This window comes from Peromyscus maniculatus, chromosome 15 (assembly GCF_049852395.1).
Source record: "Peromyscus maniculatus bairdii isolate BWxNUB_F1_BW_parent chromosome 15, HU_Pman_BW_mat_3.1, whole genome shotgun sequence".
Lineage (NCBI taxonomy): Eukaryota > Metazoa > Chordata > Mammalia > Rodentia > Cricetidae > Peromyscus > Peromyscus maniculatus.
The window spans coordinates 42,818,214-42,842,796 of NC_134866.1; the positions used below are offsets into that span (position 1 = coordinate 42,818,214).

General features: G+C 44.9%; 2 protein-coding genes across 3 annotated transcripts in view; one reads left to right on the forward strand and one right to left on the reverse strand.

Annotated features, from left to right (window-relative positions):
• Mtrex (Mtr4 exosome RNA helicase) overlaps nt 1–1,018 on the forward strand; it is a 70,923-nt gene extending 69,905 nt beyond the window's left edge. Inside the window, exon 27 of the mRNA XM_076551888.1 lies at nt 450–1,018. Coding sequence (XP_076408003.1) covers nt 450–502 — 53 coding nt within the window. The 3' untranslated portion in view covers nt 503–1,018. The remainder of the gene's footprint in view (nt 1–449) is intronic.
• Nucleotides 584–24,583, reverse strand: part of Plpp1 (phospholipid phosphatase 1) — a 64,974-nt gene continuing 40,974 nt past the window's right edge. The window contains exons 2-6 of one of the 2 annotated variants that reach the window (XM_076551891.1): nt 17,932–18,083; nt 12,808–13,088; nt 9,835–9,892; nt 1,616–1,792; nt 584–1,018 (exon numbers count right to left, since the gene is read on the reverse strand). In XM_076551891.1, the coding sequence (XP_076408006.1) occupies nt 893–1,018; nt 1,616–1,792; nt 9,835–9,892; nt 12,808–13,088; nt 17,932–18,083 (794 nt within the window). In that variant the 3' untranslated portion in view covers nt 584–892. The remainder of the gene's footprint in view (nt 1,019–1,615; nt 1,793–9,834; nt 9,893–12,807; nt 13,089–17,931; nt 18,084–24,583) is intronic. The other variant, XM_076551892.1, reaches the window with a different exon arrangement.

Consider the following 24,583-nt stretch of genomic DNA (forward strand, 5'->3'; position numbering starts at 1 on the left):
ATGCCATTCATAAATAGCTTGTCATCTCCACATCTCTGCCTGGGTCTCGGCCAAGACAAAGCTGGCTATAAATCAGTTCATGCTAGTGATTTCTACTTACTGATGTACCACACTGAGTAGACTGTGTATACCTGTCCTGCTTTAGTCTAAAGTTTCCCATGTCTTCCGGTATAAAGACAACTGCTGGACCTGGATCGTCTCCTTCTGACATCTTTAGAGCCACTCATGCACACCACATGTAGTAGTGGCAGTAGTGTAGCTGATGGTCAAAAGAGCAAGGACTGTCCCCAAGGTTCTCCAGTGACTCTCAAGTCTCTTAAGCTAACAGCTTTTTATAGTCCATGTTATTCCCTTACCAATTTAGTCAGGACTGAGCTGTAAAATCCTAGTACCAGGAAGTTATGCTTTATGGTCTTGAAAGCTTAAGCATTATTTTCTTTTTCCCTTAGGAATCACCAAAATCAAGAGGGATATTGTATTCGCTGCCAGCCTCTACTTATAGAGTTCAACATTAATCACCATCTGTCTGATTACAGTTGACTGTAACTGCTTACAAGTGTCCAAGTGATTCTTCCATCAAGAGTTGTTTGAAGCATTTTATTATATTTAAATCAGATATCATTCTAAGAAGGCATGTAACATACACATTTGTACATAGCATCTTTCAATTAAAAAATGTACAAGTGGGGGCAGTGTTTTTAGGGGAAGGCTTGAATATTTTTTTTTAAATTGGGCTATTAGATACTCGTTGTGTTATATACACAGGTAAAGTAGGTAATCCAAGAGGTATAGCAGCAGTCCTTCAATGGCCTATACACCGGAAAGTAATATGCATCCTCCCGCCTTCTTCTAGCGGTTTCCTTCAGAAAGCTGACCAGTTCCTCCATACCCTTCAAGGCTGGTGATTGCTTGAGTACGCATTTGAGGTGGTGGTTTCATGGAGAGTCGTATGTGAGTCGTCCTCTTTCCTTTCTGCATAAGAATGTCTCTCCTTGAAGAAATCTGATACATACACAGCCTGTACAGAACAGGGCAGAATTTACATAAATTTAAAAATCATATACACAATTTCAGGTAGCAATTAGGAACATAAAATAATAGTTGGCTAGACTGCTGTAGTAGTGTATGCCTTTAAACCCAACACAGGAGAAGCAGGTGGCTCGCTGGAATTCCAGACCAGCCAGGGCTACATAGTCTCAAAAAGAAAAAGCAACTAGAGTATGTCTTCAGTAAATAGCTTCGTTCAGCTAACACTTAAAAAAACTCAATATAGACTTTAGCAATGAAAACACTAAGAATTTACAACATTCACAAAGAAGTAACCTAATTTTTACTTATCTGACCTATCCTGCAAAAGATTTATTAATATTGAGATTCTTTGCCATGCCTTTGATGCCACTTGGGAGGTAGAGGCAGGCGGCTCTCTGTGAGTTCACCACCAGCCTGGTCTATAGAGTGAGTTCCAGGATAGTCAAGGCTACACAGAGAAACCCTGTCTTGAAAAAAACAAACAAAACAAGCAAAAACGGGATTCTTGGAGTTATTGGGCCCCATTTTCTACCCTGTCAGGTTTCTCACTGGGGATTTTTCAAATGTCAGCAGTGTGAATACTTACAACTAATACTGCGACCACAGCTCCTTGGATGAGGCCAACCATCACGTCACTCCAGTGGTGTTTGTAGTCAGAAACTCGAGAAAGGCCCACATATATGGATAAAGCAACAAGACCAAACTGCAGGGTGGGGCGTAAGAGTCTCGCCCAGTCTCCCCTCATCCTGGCTTGAAGATAAAGCTGATAGAAAGGGGAGGGGCGGGGAGAACAGTTCATTGATCAAGCAAGCTGAAAACTTGAGTACCACTTTACCTCAAAAGTGTTGGAATTTAGATCATCAAAATATTAACGTATGAAATAGAACCTTAGTTACTACTTTAAAGGACATCCCGCCACAAATACGGCCCCAGAGCTTGTCCTTAGAAGACTTTTTTCCCTATTTAGCTATCTCCTGCCCTTGGAAGTGTGAAGCAGGGCTTCCCTGTGACTGTAGACAGGAGTTCACGGCAGTCCTTCCTCCCCTGTAGCCTGAGCTACAATTCTGGTAGTGTACAGGGTTGCCATCTGTCCCTAGGCTTGGGGTCCACTGTTAGAATTCAGGCAAGAGTTGGCCCTTGCTCTGGGCCAGACTTCTGGTTCCTGCCCAGCACGTCTAAGGACTGTTTGCTTAGCTTACCAGTTTACCCGAGAGTTCTGCTATCCTCAGACAACAGCAACTGCAACTAAATGAATGATCTACCTAAGTAAATAGAATAATACCCCGCCCAGATAAGCAGTGTGGGTTATAATGCAGTCGGGATCAGCAAATGTGCTCTTCCCCTAACCTGTTACCTTCCTAGACTTGAGGACATTCCCCATGATTCTGACACTTAATACCTGAAATTTTTGATATAGAAGGAAATCTTCAGTGAAAATCTTGTTTTAAAAGCAAAACCAAAAAAAAAAAAAAACACAAAATAACAACAAAAACTATACTTCTTCTAGTTACTTAGTTATAGGTGGTAATAATAGTGTATCCTTGTAATCCTTGCACTTAAGGAGGATGGAAAGTTCCAGGCCATCTAGGATACAAGACCCTGTGTCATGACACCATTACCCCTCCTCACACGCCTAAAAGAAAAAAAGGGTAATTTTCAACATTTTAAAAAAAAACCTGCAGGCGCTGGGTGGTGCACGCCTTTAATCCCAATACTGGGGAAGCAGAGATAGCCCAATCTCTGTGAGTTTGAGGACAGCTTGCTCCACAGAGAGAGTTCCAGGACAGCCAAGGCTACACAGAGAGACCCTTGTCTTGAGAAACCAAAAAATAAAAATCTGCTGTCTAAGAGGGTGTGCTGGCTAGTTTATAACAACGCAAGCTGGAGTCAGGCACTGGAGGAGGAGGAAACCTCAACTGGGACAACACCTCCAGAAGATCAGGCTGTAGGCAAGCCTACAGTGCATTTTCCTAATTAGTGATTGACAGGGAAGGCCTAGACTATTGTGGGTGGTGCCATCCCTGGGCTGCTGGTCCTGGATTCTGTATGAAAGTAGGCAGGGCATGCCAGTAAACAGCACCCCTCAATGACCTCTGCATCAGCTCCTGCCTCCAGGTTCCTGCCCTGTTTGAGTGCCTGTCCTGATGTCTTTTGATGAACTGTGATGTCGAAGTTAAATAAACCCTTTCTTTCTCAAGTTGCTGTGGCAATGGCGTTTCAACACGGCAATAGTAACCCTAAGACAGTTTGCACACCACTTGCTTTGGAAGCCTTGAGGCCACAGTTGGGTCCCCTAGCTCCCACATAGAAAAGCCATGAACAGTGGTTTGCATTTGTAATCCCAGAGCTGGCCTTGCAGTGACAGCAGAGGAAGGTCCTAGTCAGCCAGTCTACCTTACTGATGGCCGCCTGGCTCAAAGGATGGGACAGCATTCTTGAAGATGAGACCTGAGGTTGTCCTCCCCAGCGTCCACATGTACACAGGCACTTAGAGAATGAGAATCTGTTCAGTGACTTCCCAGCCATCCACATGGTCCAGCAAGTGCAGGTGTGAACAGTTACAAAATGCCATACCGTTGTCTGAGTGCTGCTGGCTCTACAGAGCCTGCTCCCCTTGTTTAAGTCTCGTCTTAAACATCATTACTTCCACCTTAAGTACAAAGTTCATTTTAAAGAGAAAGCTTCTAGACTACAGCTGAAGCCAAGTTCTGGGTAGTGTACAAACAGCCAGCTGTCAGCAGCAGGGTGTCCTTTTCAGACAATAAAAACATCTAAGAAATACAAACACTTGCAAATGAAGGAAGGATTTTATCCATCTGCTGGGAGGGCGGGCATACAACACCTCTGAATGAAATGAGGAAGATCCTTTTTTGTATATCTTGACATGAGGGAGACCTAGGAGATGGGACTGGAAAGAACATTCCCTGCTCCAAAATCCCTCTTAATATATTCCTTCCTTGCAGAGAAGCCTGCAGGCACACGAAGTTATTTTTGCAGAATCTGATTCCCCAGCTACCAAGGGAAAGAACGTTCACTATGGGCCAGTGTCAAGTAAGTTCCAGCATACACTGGAACATTCTCCTCCAGGTCCACCTACACTGGTGTTCCCACTGGCAAAACACTGACTAGACCCGGAAGTCCCTCACGGGGCTCCTCTACATCAGTGACTTTAATAGCAACAGTAATGATGATAAAAGGAACACCAGAGCCTGGTGCTGTCATCCCTGTTATCACAGGGACACTCGAGAACTCCACTGAGATGTGCATTTCCAGGAGATGGTTCAGAATGGAGAAGGCCAAACAAAAACCCACTTCTCCACACTAGACATTCCTCCGTCCCTGACTTCGTCTACACATAAACCACAGAAGGCTGTGGTGATAATGGGTGCCAGCCAAGCGGCAGGTTTCCCAAGGAAACCGCCGTGAGGCATCTCTTTCCTTCCCCATCACATCACTCCAGTTCAGTGGTTCCCAACCTAATGCTGTGGTGACCCTTTAAGACAGCTCCTCAGGTTGTGGTGACCCCACCCAACCATACAATTATTCTCGTTGCTGCTTCATAACTGTGCTACTGTTATGAACTGTAACGTAAATGCATTTTCTGATGGTCTTAGGTGACCCCTGTGAAAGGGTCATTCGATCTCCACAGGTTGAGAACTGCTGCTCTACTAAGCGAAACCACCTCTCCAGTGACTTAGGGCAAGATCCCAGCAAGCCAGCCAAGTTTAGAGACCAGGAGGAAAAGAACGGGCCTTAGGGATCAACCAAAATCCTCTAGGAACGCCTCAGGGCCAGTGGCCCTTGTGAAAATTCTCCAGGTGTGGGTTTGTGTCCAAGATGGCAGCTCTGGGCCTATCAAGCCACTCTTGAGGTAGGATTCTAGAAAATCCTGGTGAACCTCCCTGCACCGTCAAGGGTCTGTCAGGTTGGAAAGGAAGGAGACCAGCTCTCTGCAGACATCTGAAGAAATACAGCCTTCTCATCTGTGGATTATCCAGGCAGCTGCTTACTCCGTGGGAGAGCCCTGACCAGTGGTTATGCCCACAAAAGATGGTGGAAGAAGCTGGCCAATCCACCTACAGGCCAAAGTGCAGAGGTTGGCCGGTCGGTGGTGGCACAGGCCTTTAATCCCAGCACTTGGGAGGCAGAGGCAGGCTGATCTCTGTGAGTTCAAGGCCAGCCCGGGCTACAGAGTGAGTTCCAGGAAAGGTGCAAAGCTACACAGAGAAACCCTGTCTCAAAAAAAACAAAACAAAAAAAAGTGCAGAGGCCTTCCAAATTCATGCTAACACTGGAGCTTCCGGCTTTTTAAACACTGGAGACAATTTGGGTATTTTCCCCATGCCTGTATTACCACGGAATATGCCCTCAGATCCTACCACCCTATCACTAAGAGGTGACAAGGCCTTTGGCAGGCTAATTGGGTCATGGAGGCAAAGCCTTCATAAAGGGGACAGTGCTGCTGGATGGGCCCCAAGAGCTCCAGATCACTTGCGTCGGGTAAGGCTACAGCAGAGGTCAGCAGTGTGCGGCCAGGAGGGTCCTCGCCAGAACCTGACTATGCTGCCCCTGCTTCCAGACAACGAGAACGCACTGCAGTTGGGGAGCTCTCTGATCTGTGGTAATCGATTACAGCACCCCAACCACCTGTCCTGAGGGAAGGTAGAGCCAGTCTGGGGAAACGATCTCAGAAACTGGATTTTGTTTCTTTCTTTCTTTCTTTTTTTTTTTTTTTTTTTTGGTTTTTCTGAGACAAGGTTTCTCTTTGTAGCTTTGCGCCTTTCCTGGAACTCATTTGGTAGCCCAGGCTGGCCTTGAACTCACAGAGATGCGCCTGCCTCTGCCTCCCGAGTGCTGGGATTAAAGGCGTGCGCCACCACCGCCCGGCCAGAAACTGTATTTTGTTTCCATTACGATACAATAATCTCACCTGAAATAGGCTTGAGCAAAACACTTTTGTAGCTCGTTTATTTCTGTTTTGCCCAATGGCTGGCCTTGTTAATATTGTTGCTGTCTCAGGTCCCCCCACTTCCCATTGTAAACTGGAGTCAAGGGGTCAGTTATTTGGGGTACTTGACTAATATGTGTATGTAGTGGGGGCTGAGTTTGATCCCTAACACCATAAAAGGGAAAGTTATTTTTAGAGTGGAAAAATAAAAATTTTTAAAGTTTGAATATTTGTTTGTCCTTTTACTAAAATCCCCTAGCCCTGAACAACACTAACGACATACTCAACACAAACACTCGCCCCACAAGCTAAGTTGATGGTCCACCTACAATAGAGACTGAGTCTGCCCAGTAAAACAGGCATTGGTTGAGGCTTCTCTGAGCATCTACCTCCACCGTTCATGGAGATTCTAATTCACATTCGTCTTTGAGCCATGAAGTCATCACCTGCTCAGTGTTCCTCCACAGCTGGAAAACATCTGCCAGAAACAATGCTAAGTGGTCCAAGGTCGGTGCTCCATGCCCACAAGTCTCAAGGAAGGAGTGGTGTGCAGGAATACAGGTTGAAGTAGGCAGGGGTCTACACCCCAGTGGTGAGGATGCTAGGAAAGAAGGTGGGACTGCTTTTGTGAAAGAGACGTTAGGGGCCATGACGTAATAAACCTCAGTAGGATGGCTCCACGAAAAACCTGATACATTTCTCACTGTCCTCTCTCATGGCTACTCTGACAGCCACAAAATCTGTGATTTTTGGCAGTCAGCCGGATTCAAGGGGAGTCACAGCAAGTGCAAAGCGGCCCTGCCCAGAGCCCCTCCAGCTCTGGCACTGGGGCTCCTTCCCGGCACTGAGCTCAGGGCTGGGCTGCCTGCCAGGCCACAACAGTCAAAGGACGGGCTTTCGGAGAAATTTTGTAATTGAGTTTGTAATTTTAATTTGTAAGTGTCAGGCATCTTCAGACTTTAAATGGCTATCTCCACCCAAACCTGGGACTGACCTATAATGCCAAGATGCCCAGGGAAACAAGGTGATTCACTGCCTCAGGAATGTGGGAGAGGGGAGGTTGTGCTGTGTATAAATAGGAAAGCCGGGAGACACTGTTTGTTCAGGGATGAAGTCAAAGCTAAGCCTACATGCCAGTCAAGTCCATGTCTCCTGTGTCGGGCCAGTTACACAGCATGTGGCTGCCGTCCTCCAGAAACGCCTTGGTTATAACACACCCGGCTAGGCTTTTTCTCTTTGTAAGTTTGTATGCTAGGTGCACACTGTGAGCTCAAGAATCTGCGGACACTTAAGAATATGGGGCCGGGCGTTGGTGGCGCACGCCTTTAATCCCAGCACTCGGGAGGCAGAGCCAGGCGGATCTCTGTGAGTTCGAGGCCAGCCAGGGCTACCAAGTGAGCTCCAGGAAAAGGCGCAAAGCTACACAGAGAAACCCTGTCTCGAAAAACCAAAAAAAAAAAAAAAAAGAATATGGGTAGGTGCCACACTGAGGCCAGAAGTCTATGTTGAGCGTTTCCTCTATTGTTTTCCAGTTGTGCCCGGTGTATAAGTTTTGCTTGAGTGTACATCCGCATGCCTGGTGCCCTTGGAGGCCCGAAGGCAGTGTTGCGTCTCCTGGGACTGGAGCTGCAGACAGTTCTGAGCCACCACGTAGGTGCTGGGAATTAAACCCTGGTCCTCTGGAAGAACAGGCAGTAACCACTGAGCCATGTTTCCAGCCTGACTTTTTGAGTCAGGGTTCTTACTGCACCTGGAGCTCTGGCCAGTGATCTCCAGGAGGCCTCCTGTCTGCCTTCCTGGTGCTGCTGTTACAGGCAAGGGCCAGACACGCAGCGTTTTCCATGGGTGCTGTGACTGGAACTGAGGGGGTCATCCTTGCAGGCAGGCCCTTCACTAACGGAGCCACCTTCCCCGGGCCTCTGTCAAGTCACACTGACCCGGTACGACTTCATGGTGTCCACAGCAAAGGCTCCCACATACCCACAGGGCAAGCTGAGCCGCCCTCCATCTGTGTGACTTCCAAGCTTTCAGGTAATCAATAAAGCAAGTGCCCTTGATTGTCAAGAGATTCTGCAAAGCTCACAGACCACAGCCCCTTCCAAGGCCTCTACTCTTCCCCCTAGAGTAGCAGTCACTCCACGTTTTTTTCTATATGGAAATTACAAGAGAGAGTTTTGTTTTAAGTGTAAAATATAAATCACTGACAGCAACCAAAACAGAATCCTGCGTCTCTTTCAAGGTCAGAGACACTGACACTCAGGCAGTGAAAACAAATCACAGACCCAAGCAGGTCTGGCTGAACACTTGCAAAGCCAATCACTGTGCCCACGACCTTGTGCTTTGGACCAAGTCCTACGTGTGGGTACACCTGGCTCTGAGCAGCCCAGCTTTCCTTCATATCCTAGTTAGAAAACAAAACATGTTTGGTTCCTTTGGAACAAGAGCTAATTCTCCCTAACAAGATAAACAGAGACTGTTAGAGCGCTGTTTGCTGTTAACTACCCTGAAATGAGTCACAACTCTAGGCACAGCCACAGAAAGACTTGAATGTGAGCCTTCAAAGAAGGCTCGGATTCTGCTGAGTCGTAAGAGGAAAGCCTTGTGAATTTTCAGAATGTTGAATCCAAAAATCACCCAGTAATGCCTTGAAGTTGTGAACTTGAATGTTATATAACATCTGCAAATTTTTTTTACAGGTTTTTCAAATAAAAAATGTAAAGTTGATTATAAATTCTGTTACCAAATTAACTCAACATTCGTTCACATCAGATTGAATTCCATAGATAAAGCCCAGAACTCAGTCTTCCCAAGTGCTAGATTATAGACCTATGTGACTGCCCAACTATATAATGGATTATTTATCTAATCTTTAAAGACTCATGCTATATTTAACATATGGTCATATTAATTAAACTATATAAAAATTTACTTACAAAGACAATTAACAGAGAACCATCAAGATGACTCAGCAGGTAAAGGCACATGCCACCAAGCCTGACCTCAGCTCAATCCCAACGACCCACAGGGAGGAAGAGAACGCTTAACAAGCTGTCCTCTGTCCTCCACGTGCACACATGTACGTACATACGTACGTACGTACGTACGTACGCGCGCGCACACACACACACACACACACACACACACACACACACACACGTAAACATAATAAAATACTTTTCTTTTTAAAGAAAAAGCACAAAAATTCTAGCTGATGGAATGACATAAGTAATTATGTACGTACAGAAAGAATGTTATAAAATATAACAACTGAGTTGGAGGCCAGCCTGATCTACAGAGCTCGTTCTAGGAGAGCCAAAAGTGCACAAAGAAATCATGTCTGAAAAAAAACAAAAATATATAAATATATATGTGTGTGTGCATATAAGCATGTGTGTGTGTGTGTGTGTGTGTGTGTGTGTGTGTGTGTGTGTGTGTGTAAAATATATAAACTGACTTAAAGATTCCTCGAATGTGTACTGACGAAGTCTCACATACTCATCTCTGGTTTAGCGAGCTGTGTGGGTGGCCATCTTTTCTAACTCCTCCATGCCAACTTGGAACATGGCAAGTGTGCGGACCCACAGGCTCAAAGCTGCACCTAGCCGGTGCAGAGTCTCTAGGAAATGTTTCAGAAAATGAAAAGAGGACACAGCTGCTCCAGCGGTAGCCACAGCTGCTGGGCCCCAGCCCAGGGCCCTGCCCAGGGAGCACAGCCGCTCTGCACCCAGCGGTGTCGCACACAGGGCACCTGATGGCTCCTGAGTGCCGCGAGCTTCCTCTTGCCTTTGGCTCCGCCTGCGTGCGGAGCCCCGCCCCCCGCCCCGCCCCCCGCAGACATCCCCGCCCCCCAGACTTACCGCTGTAAAGAGCATGCAGTACATGGAAAATGAAGAGTGGCCTGAGTAGAAGGACAACCTGGGGGAAAAGAAGAGAAAGGCTGACGTCGGTTCCTACAAGAGAGATTTCCCTCCCCGTGTTCTCTTTTTCTGTTTGCTGCTTGGGATCCAACCTGGATCTACCCGGGGAGCCACACCCCGGGCCTAGACTATTCTTGACTGTGACATCTCCTGGGCTCCAGAGATCGAGGAAAAGAGATGGAAAAGGAAGTCATCACTGGTAACTAAAGAAAACCATCTTCCTGAGTTAGGAGACCTGGTGTGTTACAGATTAATAGCTGTGGGGGCTGGAGAGATGGCTCAGCAGTTAGGAGTACGCTGCTCTTTCAGATGACCCAAGTTCGAGTCCCAGCACCCACATGAAAGCTCACAACTGTCTGTAACTCGAGTTCCAAGTGATCTGATGCCCTCCTCCGGCCTCTGCAGGTACCAGGCACGAGCATGGTGCACATACATACATACATACATACATACATACATGCATGCAGACAAAACACTCAGACTCGGAATAAAAATAATAAATATTTTTAAAAAGATCACAAGCCACCAAAAATGTAAAGATCTGAAGCAATCTCAATGAAAATTCTAGCAAACGAGACACAAAAGACCTACAATAGACAAAGAAAGCTTGTTACGGTATATAATACCGGCAGAGAAAAGAACACAGATTAATGAAACAGACTGAGCACCCAGCAGCAGACCCACATTTATAGTTACTTTATTTGCAACAAAATGCTAGTAAAATTTTAAAGAATTTAAAATTTTAAATTAAAAAGGATGTATTTGGCTGGCAGTGGTGGTGCACACCTTTAATCCCAACACAGAGGCAAGTGGATCTCAGTTCGAGGCCAGCCTGTTCTCTGAGGTCAAGAGCAAGACCCGGGACAGCTGAGGCTACAACAGAGAAACCCTGTCTCAATCCCCTCCCCCCAAAGATGGATTTGTCAATAATTCTGAAAACTGCAGAGTCCATGGGAAAAATAAATATTCTTTCCTTACATTATACACGAAATAAATTCAAATGCTGGACTTACTGTAGGAGCTAAGCTGAAAGCTGGATTTAGACAGCACGGGAGGGTCTAGATTCTCTAGGACCCCCAACCCCGGACTATGAAAGCCAGCGGCACAGTGGCTCAGACACTGGAGCCCTGCTCGCCACGCAAGCACCAGAACCCGAGTCCTAGAACCGGAGGATCGCTGGGGCTCAGCCCACTCCAGAGACGCTGGCTCCAAACCTAAGGTGGGCTGTAACTGGAGAAGGCATGCAGTACCGACCTCTCCCTCCACATACACACACACAACATCACACAAACAAGCTCTCAAAAGTTTATGTTTCTATACTTCAAGGAGTATCAGTGAGAAAAAAGACAGCGATGCAACAGATTGACAGAAAATATGTCAAAACATGTCTCCAAAATGCCATGTATAAAAATAAGTAACTCACAACTCAGGGACCCACTTTTTTTTTTTATATAACAAGAACAGAGCTGAGCAGAAATTTCCCAGATGACAGGACCAACAGGACAAAGCCACATGAAGACACCCAGCCACAAAATACAAAGGAAAACCACTGGATATAGAAAGCCCGCAGGATGACCAAAACACCAAAGACTAATGGCAAATGACGGCCAGGACTCATACGTTCCTGGGAAGGATGCAGAGTGCTACAACTTGCGACACTTGGTGGCCTGGAACTGTACCAACGCACATATTATCTGCTCAGCATTTCTGCTCCTGATTATTCAAGTGAAATAAAAGGCATACTACATGCACACAAATGTTTAGAGCACCTTTTATCTTACTTCATTTTATTTTTTGAAACAGGGTCTCACTGTGTACTTCCGGCTGGCCTGGATCTCACTATGTAAACCAGGCTGGCCTCGACTCACTTCTGCCTCCCAAGAGCTGGATTAAAGGTGTGAGCCACTATGCCCCGCTGAAGCTTTATTTTTCATAGCGCCAAATCAGAACCAACCTAAATGTCAAACAACTTTCAGACGACTGGACCGGCATAATAATCTCCTGTAATAATCTTCCAGAACAACATGGATGAATCATGAAACCAACATGTTAAAAAGAGAAGGCAGACATATCAGAGTCCTCACTGAATGATCACATACAACATCATAGGAAATATAAAACTGTGAGGACAGAAAGTTGACCTAAGGGCTGCCAGAGGCTCAGACAAAAACCTAATGCAACGGAAATAATACTCACAACCTTGATTAAGGGTGGACAGATTTCATGGATACAAATTATACACCAGTAAAGCGATTTTAAAAGGTAGTTCAGCTAGTACATAGACTGTTAACTTACAACTTTGTTTTACTTCACTATGGTATGAAAGTAACACTTACCGGGTAGAAACTGGATCTTAAAAATTGATTTATAAAGATCTTTCCGTTACACAACACAGGGTCCAGAACTCTGTGACCTGGGCACTGGTGGCTAGCCACAGCTACCAGTGAGCCACATGGCCAAGAAGGAAAGCCACCTTTCCTGAGCGTAACGCAGTCACTGTGTGACAGATGCTTAGACTGCATAGGTATATTGAACACACGACTTACGACATTTTCAGCTTAAAATGCCTCTGTCAAGACAGAACCCTACTATAAGTGAAGAAACTTAGGCCACTGAGCCATCTCTCCAGGCCTTGAACCAGCATCTTCAGAAAAAGTTTACTGACCATAAAAAGTTTACACGCTCATACATCATAATAAACAGTTTCAGTAAAATGCTCCTAATGAACGCAGAAACACCACGGTCTAAACAGCTGGACAGGGGTTGAGGGTGCTTCATGATTCCTCTCACTCCGAGGCTTGCCCCAGCGTCTCTTAGCGAAGTGGCAGGCAGCTCCTCTTCCAGGCCTGCAAACCTCGGAGCCAGCGGACACCACTCAAGGCGACACGGGCGTTGGAGAGCACACACACTCACCTGCCTTCCCTGACTTTGTCTGCGTTCCCGCGACAGATGTAGTTCTCAATATAACCATCACTGCAGTTGATTTTGGACCAGTCAAGGTCACAGACAGCCAAGAAGTGAGGACGCAGTCTGCCTATAGAATACTTGGCTATGTCGGTCAGGGACTGGCTGGCTGCCGCTCCAAACAAAAAGGCTCCGATGGCTTTGTAGATACTGGCTATATAGTGATTGCCGACAAAGGAATTTGATTGCAAGCTGTTAAAGTGAACAGACAGACTTTCTCCGGCAATCATCTGAAAAAGAAAGAAAAACAGGAGAATAAAACAACAAGCAGGCACTATAAATGAACAGAAAGAAAAGCAAGTGCTAGGTTGCAATGGTCTTTGCTTTTAATTCCCCTTTTAAATCAGTCAATTTAAGACACTGATTCTAAAGTAACCAAAGCACCACGTTGATTGTAGGCGCTGCGGACAAAGCCATGGCCGAGCCAAAAGCAGTGCGCAGGCTGCATGAAGTAACAGCCCTGGGTCTTTTCTTGTATTCAGACAAACTGAGCCCCACAGCCACAGTGACGGATCCCAAAAGACAGCTGTGGCTCATTCAAACACAACCTCCCCGATGAAAATCTCCCTCTTATAACCATGTTTAAAATCTATCGGTCTCCATTTTTCTCGACACTCGACATTTGAGTCAGACACCCATCATACTAGAAAGAATACTCCAGCCCCGCCATCTCCAAGTTCTACCTTCTGGAAAGCTCAGAGAAAACCAGACTCCTCGAAAGAGCCCTACTGAGAGATCAAACAAGTACTCGAGACTCCTCCTTCCCCGGGGCGATTTCAGGTGAGTCCTCTCTTACTTTTCACCATTTTATAAAAACGGAGTTCAAGTCTTCCAATGAGCATGCTGCTGTGGACTGCGATCGTGGTCAGTCTGTGTGTGTGGAGAGCACACCACTATAGTGAACAAGTCCACAGGTTCACCACCAATGCCCTGAGAACTCCAGATAATGATGCACCACTATAAACCCTAGCATTTATTCACTTCAATAAGAGGATGCGTCCTGCGGGCCTGTGGTCTACACAGACACTTGGAGAACAGTGAGCCTGCTGACTTGTGGGTGGGAAGGAGGCGGAGAGCTGTGTGAATTCCCCTTGAGACACCCACTTGACTTCTCTCCCTCACCTTACACTTAGATGAGCAGTTTTACAACACACTCACACCTGTCCAGTCGGGAAAGGGCTGTGTGTGTGCGCGGAGCAGCCTTGCCACCGGTGAAATAAATAACGGCTGCCTCTTGGTGGAGTCTCAAGAACCCCTTGCCGGCAATTCTTCCCTCATCTGGCTCCATAGCTCCCAGAATCCCCGAGTCAGAATCCTGCCAATTAGACTATGAATTCTGTAAAGCTGGGGTGGTTTCTTAACTTTTCAGTAGAAAGCTGAATGTGACAGGGGAGCCTAGAACAGGAGGGGTCAGTACATGGTGACTAGAGGCACTGCCCGGAGTAAGAGTCAAAACCCCTTGAAACACATTGTACCTCCCAAAAATAGCCCAGCTGCTAATGAACTCATGAAGCCCTTTTCCTGAGACTGGGTCATAGGAGAAGGAAACTGGACTTCGGGGGTCACCCACTTGCATTATTGTGTGAAGGGTCACCCTTACCAAGGTTCAGTGGCCCCGTTTAAAGAATATATTGCCTCTTTGGGCCATTAAGGGGGTTTTGGTAATTCCCAATGGGCTGCTAGTGAGAAAAGACTTCTCTAGCACATTATGGAGTTGATCTCTGGTCAATCCCAATTTAGCAATGGGGTCCTCCATGCCTCGGCTGCTAGCGGTCTTCAAGAACTCAGTTACGTTCCAGGACCAGGCACACAGCTTCTGGTCACACTCAGCACCAGCTGCGGGCACTCAAACCCTGCTCCTGCCCCTGACGGAAGAAAACCAGCTCTCTCTGTTCCGAACAGGGGCAGGTCACCAGCTGACCTACCCACGCAGCAGCAGCAGCTAACACTTGTATCAGGGGGCCGGGTGCTCTAAGGCTGACAAGTGCTTCGTTAGCAGACAGCAGTTTTTAAAGTTACGTGCTCTCCTCTTGGACAGAACCAGCCAAAGGAAGTTCTGCATCAAGTTTTCTCCATTCGATCTGCATGCGACAGTCATTCTTTAACTCATCTTGATACTCTGTCCTGACCTTTGATCCATTATACCTTGTTCTTAATCTTTGCTTGAGCCTACGCCTAAGCCAACTGTGGCCTAATTCGTCCCACAACTCAAGTACTTCTCCTGTTTCCTTTGCTGAAGACAGTAGGCTACAATACATTATTAATACACTAAGGAGAATGTTCCAGGGAGTGAAGCAGGATCCTCACAAAGGTAACAGTTTTCTAAATCGCCGTTCCGTCCCTTTGAGCTTATGCTCACAGCATTCTCCCACCAGCTCCTTTACGTCCCCACTAAAGATCCTGTCTACACAGCATCCCTACAGTGTTCCTTCTTTCATTCCGGGTCTGCTAGCCCGAAAGAAGTTCGAAATGACTGACACACTTCCTGGACAGCTCTCCTGGCTTCCGCTGCCTTATATCCCCCGGGTTCGTCCTCAAAAGCCAAGAATGACTTATTGGGTTGAACAGACGTTGGTCAGCCCCATTCACTGTGGCTCCTCACTGGCTGTCTCCTCTGCACTGAAATCCTCCCTTCTCTCTTGGTTCTGACTTTCCACCAGTGTGATTACAAATCAGCTGCAAGTCAGGCCAAAGGCCTGGTGCAAAGTCTAATCAATGGCTTTCTGTTTAATGATTTACACACACACACACACACACACACACACACACACACACAATTTACTTTCTAATATAATTCATTTATACAACTCTGATTAAGAAGTACCTGAAAGAACCTGAATTAATAAGTAAACCAGAATTATTTTAAGTTAGTCCATGAAGCTGCTGCCCTAAGCTCAGTTTGCTTCTTCTGCTGATACCAATTGGAAAGTAAGACCTCCTGGTACTTTTGTTTTGCATATGTTTATTTGGGGAAGGGAGGGGTGTGTGTGTGTGTGTGTGTGTGTGTGTGTGTGTGTGTGTGTGTGTGTGTGTGTGTTTATAGACATGCAAGCGGAGATCAAAGAACAACTTGCAGGAGTCAGCTCTCTCTCCTTTCACCATGGGGGTCCCAGGGATCGAACTCGGGTCCTCTTTGGCAGCAAGTACCTTTATCTTGCCTGCCCATTAAATGGTACTTTTACAGCACCTCTAAGAAAATAATGTGCACTTCAAGGATCTTGATTCACATTAATTCACTCGTCATTCTACTAAATGCAAAGACAACTTCCGAAAGACGGTGCTCAAAAGTTTTTAAATGTTTACTTATGTGTATAGGTGTCTCTGTGGGTGTGCCACACAGAGTGCAGGTGCCCGCCCGGGCCAGAAGAGGGTGCCAGACTCTCCAGGGCTAAAGTTACAGGTGGCTGTAAGCCATCACCATGGGTCTGGAAGAGCAGCAACCACTGACCCATCTCTTCATCCTGGAACCGTGTTTTAAAGCTCCAAGTTCATAGAGCGTAACTCCCATGCTGGACTGCTGTGGTGGGCACCTGCTCCGCCACTGCCCTCTCCTCTGGTGCAGCCTACAGGGTTCCCTGTGCACCTTTAGCTGACAGCAGAACTGAGAGAACAGGACATCTAGCACTTTAAATGGGTCGCATGAATCTGGTCGGACATCGGCCGCTATCTGCAACTATAACCCAGGCCAGCCCGGCCCGTTGCATGTGCGTGTTTGATCTCATGAGAGTCAATTGCATTAAGTAGTCTAAGCTGGTCTTGAACTTACAATCCTCCTGCATCCGCTCCCTGGAAGCATAGGCATGCACCACCATGCTCAGGAAAGGTTCATGTATAATTTTTTTTTTAGAGAAAAAGACTTCCCAGCTACTCCGGAGGCTGAGACAGGAGTGTCTAGGCACATGAGTTCTGGCCCATGCTGGGAAACACAGGGAGACCCTGTCTCTACACAGATGGCTTCCTCTGACAAACCACCACGGACTCGTTCCCCTTTACTAGTTCTTTAACCTTTGCATACTGCAGGACAAGCATGTGGGCTACAGTACAATCCCTCACCAGATCCTGAGGACAGTGTCACGTAAGTGGCTAGGACACGCAGGCTCCAGGACAGTCGCTGAAGACGCGGGCTGACAAAGGAGCATCCTTCCCGGCATCTCAGTTTCACAAAATAGACACTCATACAGTAGGTTTCTTTTCATTAGCTGTCTACCACAGAGTACAAATTAACTAATTTTCGTTCCTAATCAGATAGGGTGATGATCTTAATGATGTTGCCAAATTAATTAAATGCTAATTTAACATTAACTTCAAAAGTTGACAAGGTACATGCTGTTTGCTGTCTTTTCTCTTAGGATCATACTTTCTGCCTTTAACTGTGTTTACATAAATATTGTTGCTAAAGCCATAAGCTTTTTTAACACATAAATGTTTATGTAAGGAACACAATTTCCTGGATGTAAAGGCCATGGACACAGCCTGTGACTGAGCCCCACCCAGAGCCACGCCCTCTGAGCATCCCACTGGGGCAATGGACAGCAATGGCCACACTGTGGCCCAAGCGGGCAGTGTTTCCGGACACTGCCTTTGGTGTTAGTAAAACTCCTTCCACGCTCACTGCTAGTCACGGAACTCAAACTTTTCCTCTCCATTTATGGCAGTAATTAAACTTCTTCTAAAAAAAGAAATGAGTTGAATGAAGTTAACATCAGTTAGCAATTTTCCTTGTCTAACTAAAGAAAAAGATAATCAGTTATGACATCCAATGCATTAACGATGTGAGAAACACACTCTGTAACATTCAACAATTAGTCATATAATTACTGAAACAGTAGCAAATCAGAACTATAATAATCACAGTGACATAAAAATTAGCACAATATCTATATAGACTGAGTTAGGCTCCAATTACATATTTTTCACTCTTTTGATCTCATTTAAAAAGCTCCATAAAATAATCCTTCCACTAAAGCTAAAAAAAAAATCCTGAGGGGATATACATTTAATCATTAACAAACTATCACAAGAGTAAGCCATGTGCTCAAAAGTTATAAACTTGGAAAAGCAGGTTTAACTTACAACGATAATACTGAATGGAATGATTATTCCACCTAATAACGCATAAGGTATGGTGTCTTCTCTGTAAGGGTACTTGATGGACTCATCATTACAGAACACTCCTCGTTGGAAGGGAGTATGCCTTGAAGTAAGAATTGCAAAAGGCAATCCAGCTAGCAAAAGGGAATAAATAAAAATATCATTAAAAATTATCAAAACTGCTTAACGGCAATAACCACCCCAGAGACTTTAAAAATGCATTTGCTATGAAGTCAGTAAGAGCACATGTAAGGAGGAAAGGCAGAATGCATGCAGCGTAAGTTAGAAGGATTGAGATGTAGGGTTAAGTGTGGTTTTTCTACAGGAAACAACGTTTCAGAGTTCTCTGTCAGCCACTTTAACACAGGGCATCCTCCAACCTTTGTTTCCGCCCAAATACAATAAATTCTGGAGAAATCACCTCTCACCTTCTTGTCTTTAATCAACCAGGTTTCCAGCACTTCCTTGACCTATCTGTCATAGACTTTGTTTCTCAAAGGAAAACATTTTAACATTCCCCATTTCATCCTTTTTCATTACAACGTTTAGATGGGCCGAGGCCACAGCTAGATGAGGACAGTGTCTAAATTAACTACTCATTTGTTTCTTTCTATTACCCAGAGAATATTTAGAGCTGCCTTGGAATGGACCTGAAGTTGGGCCGACTTTTTAAAGACTGACAATGGTCTTGAACCACCTAACACACCGCTGCTTCATCGTTAATGTTTCCTGTGAAGATTAGGCCTCACACTTACCTCTTCAAATGTTTAAGTTTTGCCTAGGTGTAAATTTCAAGAGTTCGGTTCTTCACGTCATTAAACGTGGCCTATTTATTAGTTACAGCTTACTGTTTTGTCAAGAGAGATTCTGTAGTCCAGCAGAAATAAATGCTCAACAGGTCCACTTCCAGACGGACCCAGGAGTGAAGGCTCTCCCACTCTGCATGCCATGCCTCACCCACTAAGCCAGCACGGCCAACTCGGGGTCAAATGCTTCCTCTCCACGAGGCACCAGGCCCTGACGGTCCCTGAAGTCTGCATTAGTCCACTACAGCCCTAAGACTGAATGACGACCAGGCCTCTGCTGCTCTGTTTATCATAGCATCAACTCTGTCCAACCTCCAAGAGTCAAAGCGAGACGATACACGTTTCTTTTACTGCTAGCTCTTCTACTTATCTTCCCATTTTCATTAATCAACTTGCCGATGACAGCTGCCAACTCTTCAAAAATCCTTCAGATTCGACGCGATTCCCAAAGCCTTGCTTCCGCTAAATGCTGTCCTTTAAAAAGTCACACTAGAGCTGCCTTTGTAACCCACCTCTTACTCCACACCTCTGAGTTCAGACTCTCCCGAGTCACAACATGTCTGCAATCAGGGCAACAGGGTGAAAAAATACCCAAGCCTTCAACACACATACCATGACTGTAGCACAACTTCAGGAGATTTATACACACTGTTCACACTTCTCGACACATAATGAGGGCTAAATAAATACACAGGGCTGAGGTCCACTGCTGCCTGTCCCACAGTAACTGAGCACTTAGCTTCCAACCAATTACAACACGTGACTGAACGGACATTCACTTCACATTCGCAAACAACTATTCTGTCTATGGTTCATTTTACTTGTAAGAACTCTGCACAAAGCCGGGCGGTGGTGGTGCATGCCTTTAATCTCAGCACTCGGGAGGCAGAGCCAGGCGGATCTCTGTGAGTTCGAGGCCAGCCTGGGCTACAGAGCGAGATCCAGGACAGGCATCAAAACTACACAGAGAAACCCTGTCTCGAAAAACCAAAAAAAAAAAAAAAGAACTCTGCACAAAATACTGGAAATTTTTACTGTCTGCCCAGCACATTTCTGAATTGGTTGTATTTATTTCAATCAATATTGCTTCTTTCTGTAGTAAGATATTCAGTATAGAAATTAAACACAGATCATTAGTATCCAAAACACTTTACATTTTGTGTCTTTAGTCTGAGGAAAAAGTTATTATTAATAGCCTCAAATATATAGAAAAATATTAATATACATACCCATTAATATTAAGATTTTTCTCCTTGGCCACAAAAATCAAGTTGAATTACTCTTAAATTTACAGTAGAAAAAAAGGTTATATTTCTTAAGATGGAGAAAAAGAAAATAAAATTTACAAACATGTGTGATAAGTAGTCCATTTTAAAATACGTGTAAGTGAGTGAATATTGAACACACTGTATCAAGAATCCTCAGTGCTGCCGGGGGTGGTGCGCTGGCCTCTAACCCCAGCACTCGGGAGGCAGAGGCAGGCAGCTCTCTGTGAGTCCCAGGCCAGCCGGGGCTGGTACACAGAGAAGCCCTGTCTTGGAAGCCCCCCTTCCTCTGGAAAAAAAAAAAATCCTCAGTGCCGGCAGGACTGCAAATTATGTACTGAGAGAATCACAGTACATAATCGCCCCAGAGAAGAACAGAGAAAGACCAAAGCCAGTGCAGCGTTGTAGGGCTGGCCAGTAAGTTTGGGGGTTTAGAATGCACATCCCAGCAGGAAACGGGATGGGAGAAAAAAACAGAATGAGTGGTGTAAAGGATTCCCACAGCTCCCGAGGAGAAAGATACTGTACAGGATGGATGTGACAGGACGGTGACGTCAGAGGGATGAGCTCGGGTGAGCTGGCGGCAGGTCAGGATGGAGCAGCATCAGTGGGAGTCAGAAGATGATGCGTCAGGAGATGGAGGAGGAGCCCCCGCGGCAGTTGGTTTAAATTGTCAGTCTTCACTAAGGAGCTTTACTGGCGAGAAAAGAGTCGAAACCAGACTGGAGAGGTTCGGTTCGTAAAGCATGAGTCCACCACAGGTGCTCACTATTCAGAATTTGAGTTCAGAAGGCGTCAGAAATGCGTTTAAGTTGGTAAGAAAGACTCCTTGTCACCGTCCTGTGAAATACATAGTAACCCAATGCAGTTTCATTGCCGCTAACTAAACTCAGTACAGGCCAGCCACGGGTGTTCATGACCCACTTAAGACTCAAAAGGGCGCTTCTAGAACCTCTCAGAAATACAAGACTGAGTCCATGTGAGCTGGCCCCCACACAAAAAGGCCGAGGGCGCGGCACAAAGAAAAAGGAAAGGGAGGACAGAGAGAAAGAAGTGGCCAGCCTGAGCCTCCCCGGGCAGAATGGAAAAGGCAGCTTGTTGTCCGCTGCCGGCGGGCCTCAGCGGTCTCACTATTGCGGGCGGCTGAACAGCGTCTATCTGTTTCAACAAACAAGTTCCACTTAGGCTAATGAGGAACAGTTTCTACTCCTGCAACAATCCTGATCTTTCTCCAACAGGGACAGCACGAAGGTTGCTTTTCGTTTTTTGGTTAATAATAAAAAACACACCCTGGGGAATACTTCCACTTCAAATCCTTGTTTGCATTCCTAATTATTTCCTTAGAATATTTTTATGTAAAATTAAAGGATAAAGACGTTAACATTTTTGACCAATTATTCCTCCCTAAATGTAACTGTACGTTACCAATTCACCAGACTCAGTACGCTAGTGTGGGAAAATTGAATATTCAGACAGGTGATGCTGTCTTTGACATGTGTGACTCCATGGCAAAGGACTGTTTATGTTGTCGGTTCAAATCAAACACCTTTTACGTTTACCAGAAAGACTACATCTCTTTTAAAAAAAAACAACTCTTTTTATAATTTCTCAAATGACTGTATCTGCCAATATTTATCTTAAAACTTTAGCTGGGAAATTAATTTTAACTTCTCTTCTATTTTTAAAGAGTTGCTTGTTTATCGTGTGTGTGTGTGTGTGTGTGTGTGTGTGTGTGTGTGTGTGTGTACACACATGCCTGCTTATCTATTTGTACACCTTGTACACGTGTATGCCTACGAAGGCCGGAAGAGGACATCAGCTGCCCCGAGAACTGGTCGTACAGGTGGTTGTGAGCCACCCAGTGTGGGTGCTGGGAACCTACCCTGGTCCCCTGCAAGAAATGCAAGTGCTCTTATCCACAGTCATCTCCCCAGCTCTCCTCCCCTTTTAAATAACCTGAAAGCACAGCATGGCCCCTAAAACCCGTACTGTAAATTTACCACTACACCAACCACTACCATCGAGCCTTAGGACATTCATGAGCCTGTGTGCATGCAGTCCGTGCTCCTACCAGAGACCTGCTGCTGGGCACTTCATATAAATGGGATCATACAACAGGCGGTATTTCCTGTGTAGCTCATCTCACTTACTGTAACGTCCTTGAGGTTAATTCATGCATTTTTCCTCTCGATATACTATCCTACTGTACATACAGAGTACATCTGGTTTATCTACTCACCAGTTAACGGACATCTCAAAGACTGTGTCCAGTTTGGGGAGATTATGACTAAATACTACTGTGAACATTCATACACAACATTCTTTGTGTGGATGTATTTTCATTTCTAACAGGCAGATACCTACAAGTGGAATTACTGGGTCATGTGGTAAGTTTACATTTAACTTTTTAAGAAACTGTCAAATTATTTTCCAAAGAGGCTATAGTACTTTACATTCCCACATCCTGATTTTTAATATGTCCAATGGCCAGTCGCAATGAACCCATTTAAAACTCAAGTTCTCTGAATAGTAAACTTATAATCATCCTTGAAATAGTACAGCTTTCTGCTTCGAATAATGGAAATCTTCAATGGTTCAAAAGGCTCTAACATAATAACACATAACTTCCACAAACTGCATACCACAAAAACCTTTCTTCATCCTCCACCTGATATAGGAAAAGATAGCTAAAAATACCAATTTCTTTAACTCCCTCTTATAAATATACTCAGGGTCTTGGAACAATAAGAAAAATACTTACAAACTGTTTTAGTTAGAAAAATTCAGCAAAACAGAGAAACTGGTTATCTCTTATATGACAATAACTTGGGCCAGTCTGGTTCTGGAGACCAGGCTGGCCTCAAACTCACAGAGATCCACCTGCCTCTGCCTCCCGAGTGCTGGGATTAAAGGCGTGTGCCACCACTGCCCGGCTTCTTTTGCTTTTTCAAGGCAGGGTTTCTCTGGCTGTCCCAGAACTTGCTCTGTAGACCAGGCTGGCCTCAAACTTACAGAGATCTCCCTGTCTCTGCCTCCCACGTGCTGGGAATTAAAGGCGTGCGCCACCACCGCCTGGCTTCGATGCACTTCTTATTTTTCAGGCATTAACAGTAATATACACTTTATGTAAAACTTATACAGAAAGACAAAAAAAAATTAGAACCGAGAAACAATCTGGAAAAAGAATGAAATTGGAGGAATCACTCTGAATTTTGCAAAACAAAACAAAACAAACAAAACCACTTCAATGGTATAATTTTTCTTTTAACCACTCAATTTTAAGCTACAGTATAAACTCACTGATGGTATAATAATAAAGTAGGAAGAGTCCAGAAATAGACCCATACAAATATAGTCAATCATTTTTAACACAGGTTAAAATATTAAAAACAATAAAATGGGGGAAAGAGAGTCAAAAGTATTAAAACAATAAGGCACCTACAGACCTAAAAACAGAAACAAGAAAAAAATGTATGCCGACTACAGGAATCTCTCTCCAAACTCTACAGTGGACGTTGGCTACAGCACACACACTGGAGGAGTTAGTTATTACTCTCATACAGGACTTAGCACAGCTCCTGTTGAAGTCTGGAATACAGGCACCATATCTGCAGAATTAGGAGGCATCATAAAAGGACTTTTCCATGGAGATTTGGAAACTGGTCAACTCTTAAGACATTTTAGAGCTTTGAGGACTCCTGACCTGTAGTCAGAAGCATGATCTTTACAGGATCATTAGAAAATACCCAACCCCCCAATCCCAAAATTACATTTCCTGCCAGGCATAAAGGCACATGACTAATGCCAGCATTCTGAGGGTGAGGATTGGGAATTAATGTCAGCTTGGGGTATATAACGAGTTCCTGGGCTACCTCAGCTACAGGTGAGACCCTGTCTCGGTAAAAAACAAGAGAATCATTACCCCCCAGGTAATGCTCAATCAAGCTTAGCGTCCCAGGCCAAAAAGATGGGTGAAAACGGTTTGAATTCATCCTTGCAGGTGCCAATCTGTGCCTACCCAACCCACAAAACTGGGTTTCTGGCAAAATGGCACTGGCACTTACCTGGGGGGTTGGAAAGTCAAATCAAGAAAATAATAGCTTTCCAACATATCTTTCCACATATCAAAAATAGCTAATTGCATTTTAATTGTTAACTTCATTTTTATCTTATATACTTTTATTTATTATACGGGCTAAGCTATTACTTATCTTCTAATTTAAAAATGTAACTTAGAGCTGGGCGGTGGTGGCGCACGCCTTTAATCCCAGCACTCGGGAGGCAGAGGCAGGCGGATCTCTGTGAGTTCGAGGCCAGCCTGGTCTACAGAGTGAGATCCAGGAAATGCGAAAAGGTACACAGAGAAACCCTGTCTCAAAAAACCAAAAAAGAAAAAAAATATATAAGTATTGATCTATATTAAGTGTAATTCTGTATGTATACATAGATCTTATAACTACAATAAAACAGATTTTAAATTGGCTTTTATTTTCCTTGAGAATCTCATACAATATATTTTCGTCTTATTCTTTCTTCTCTCTCAACTCCTCCCAGATCCTCTCC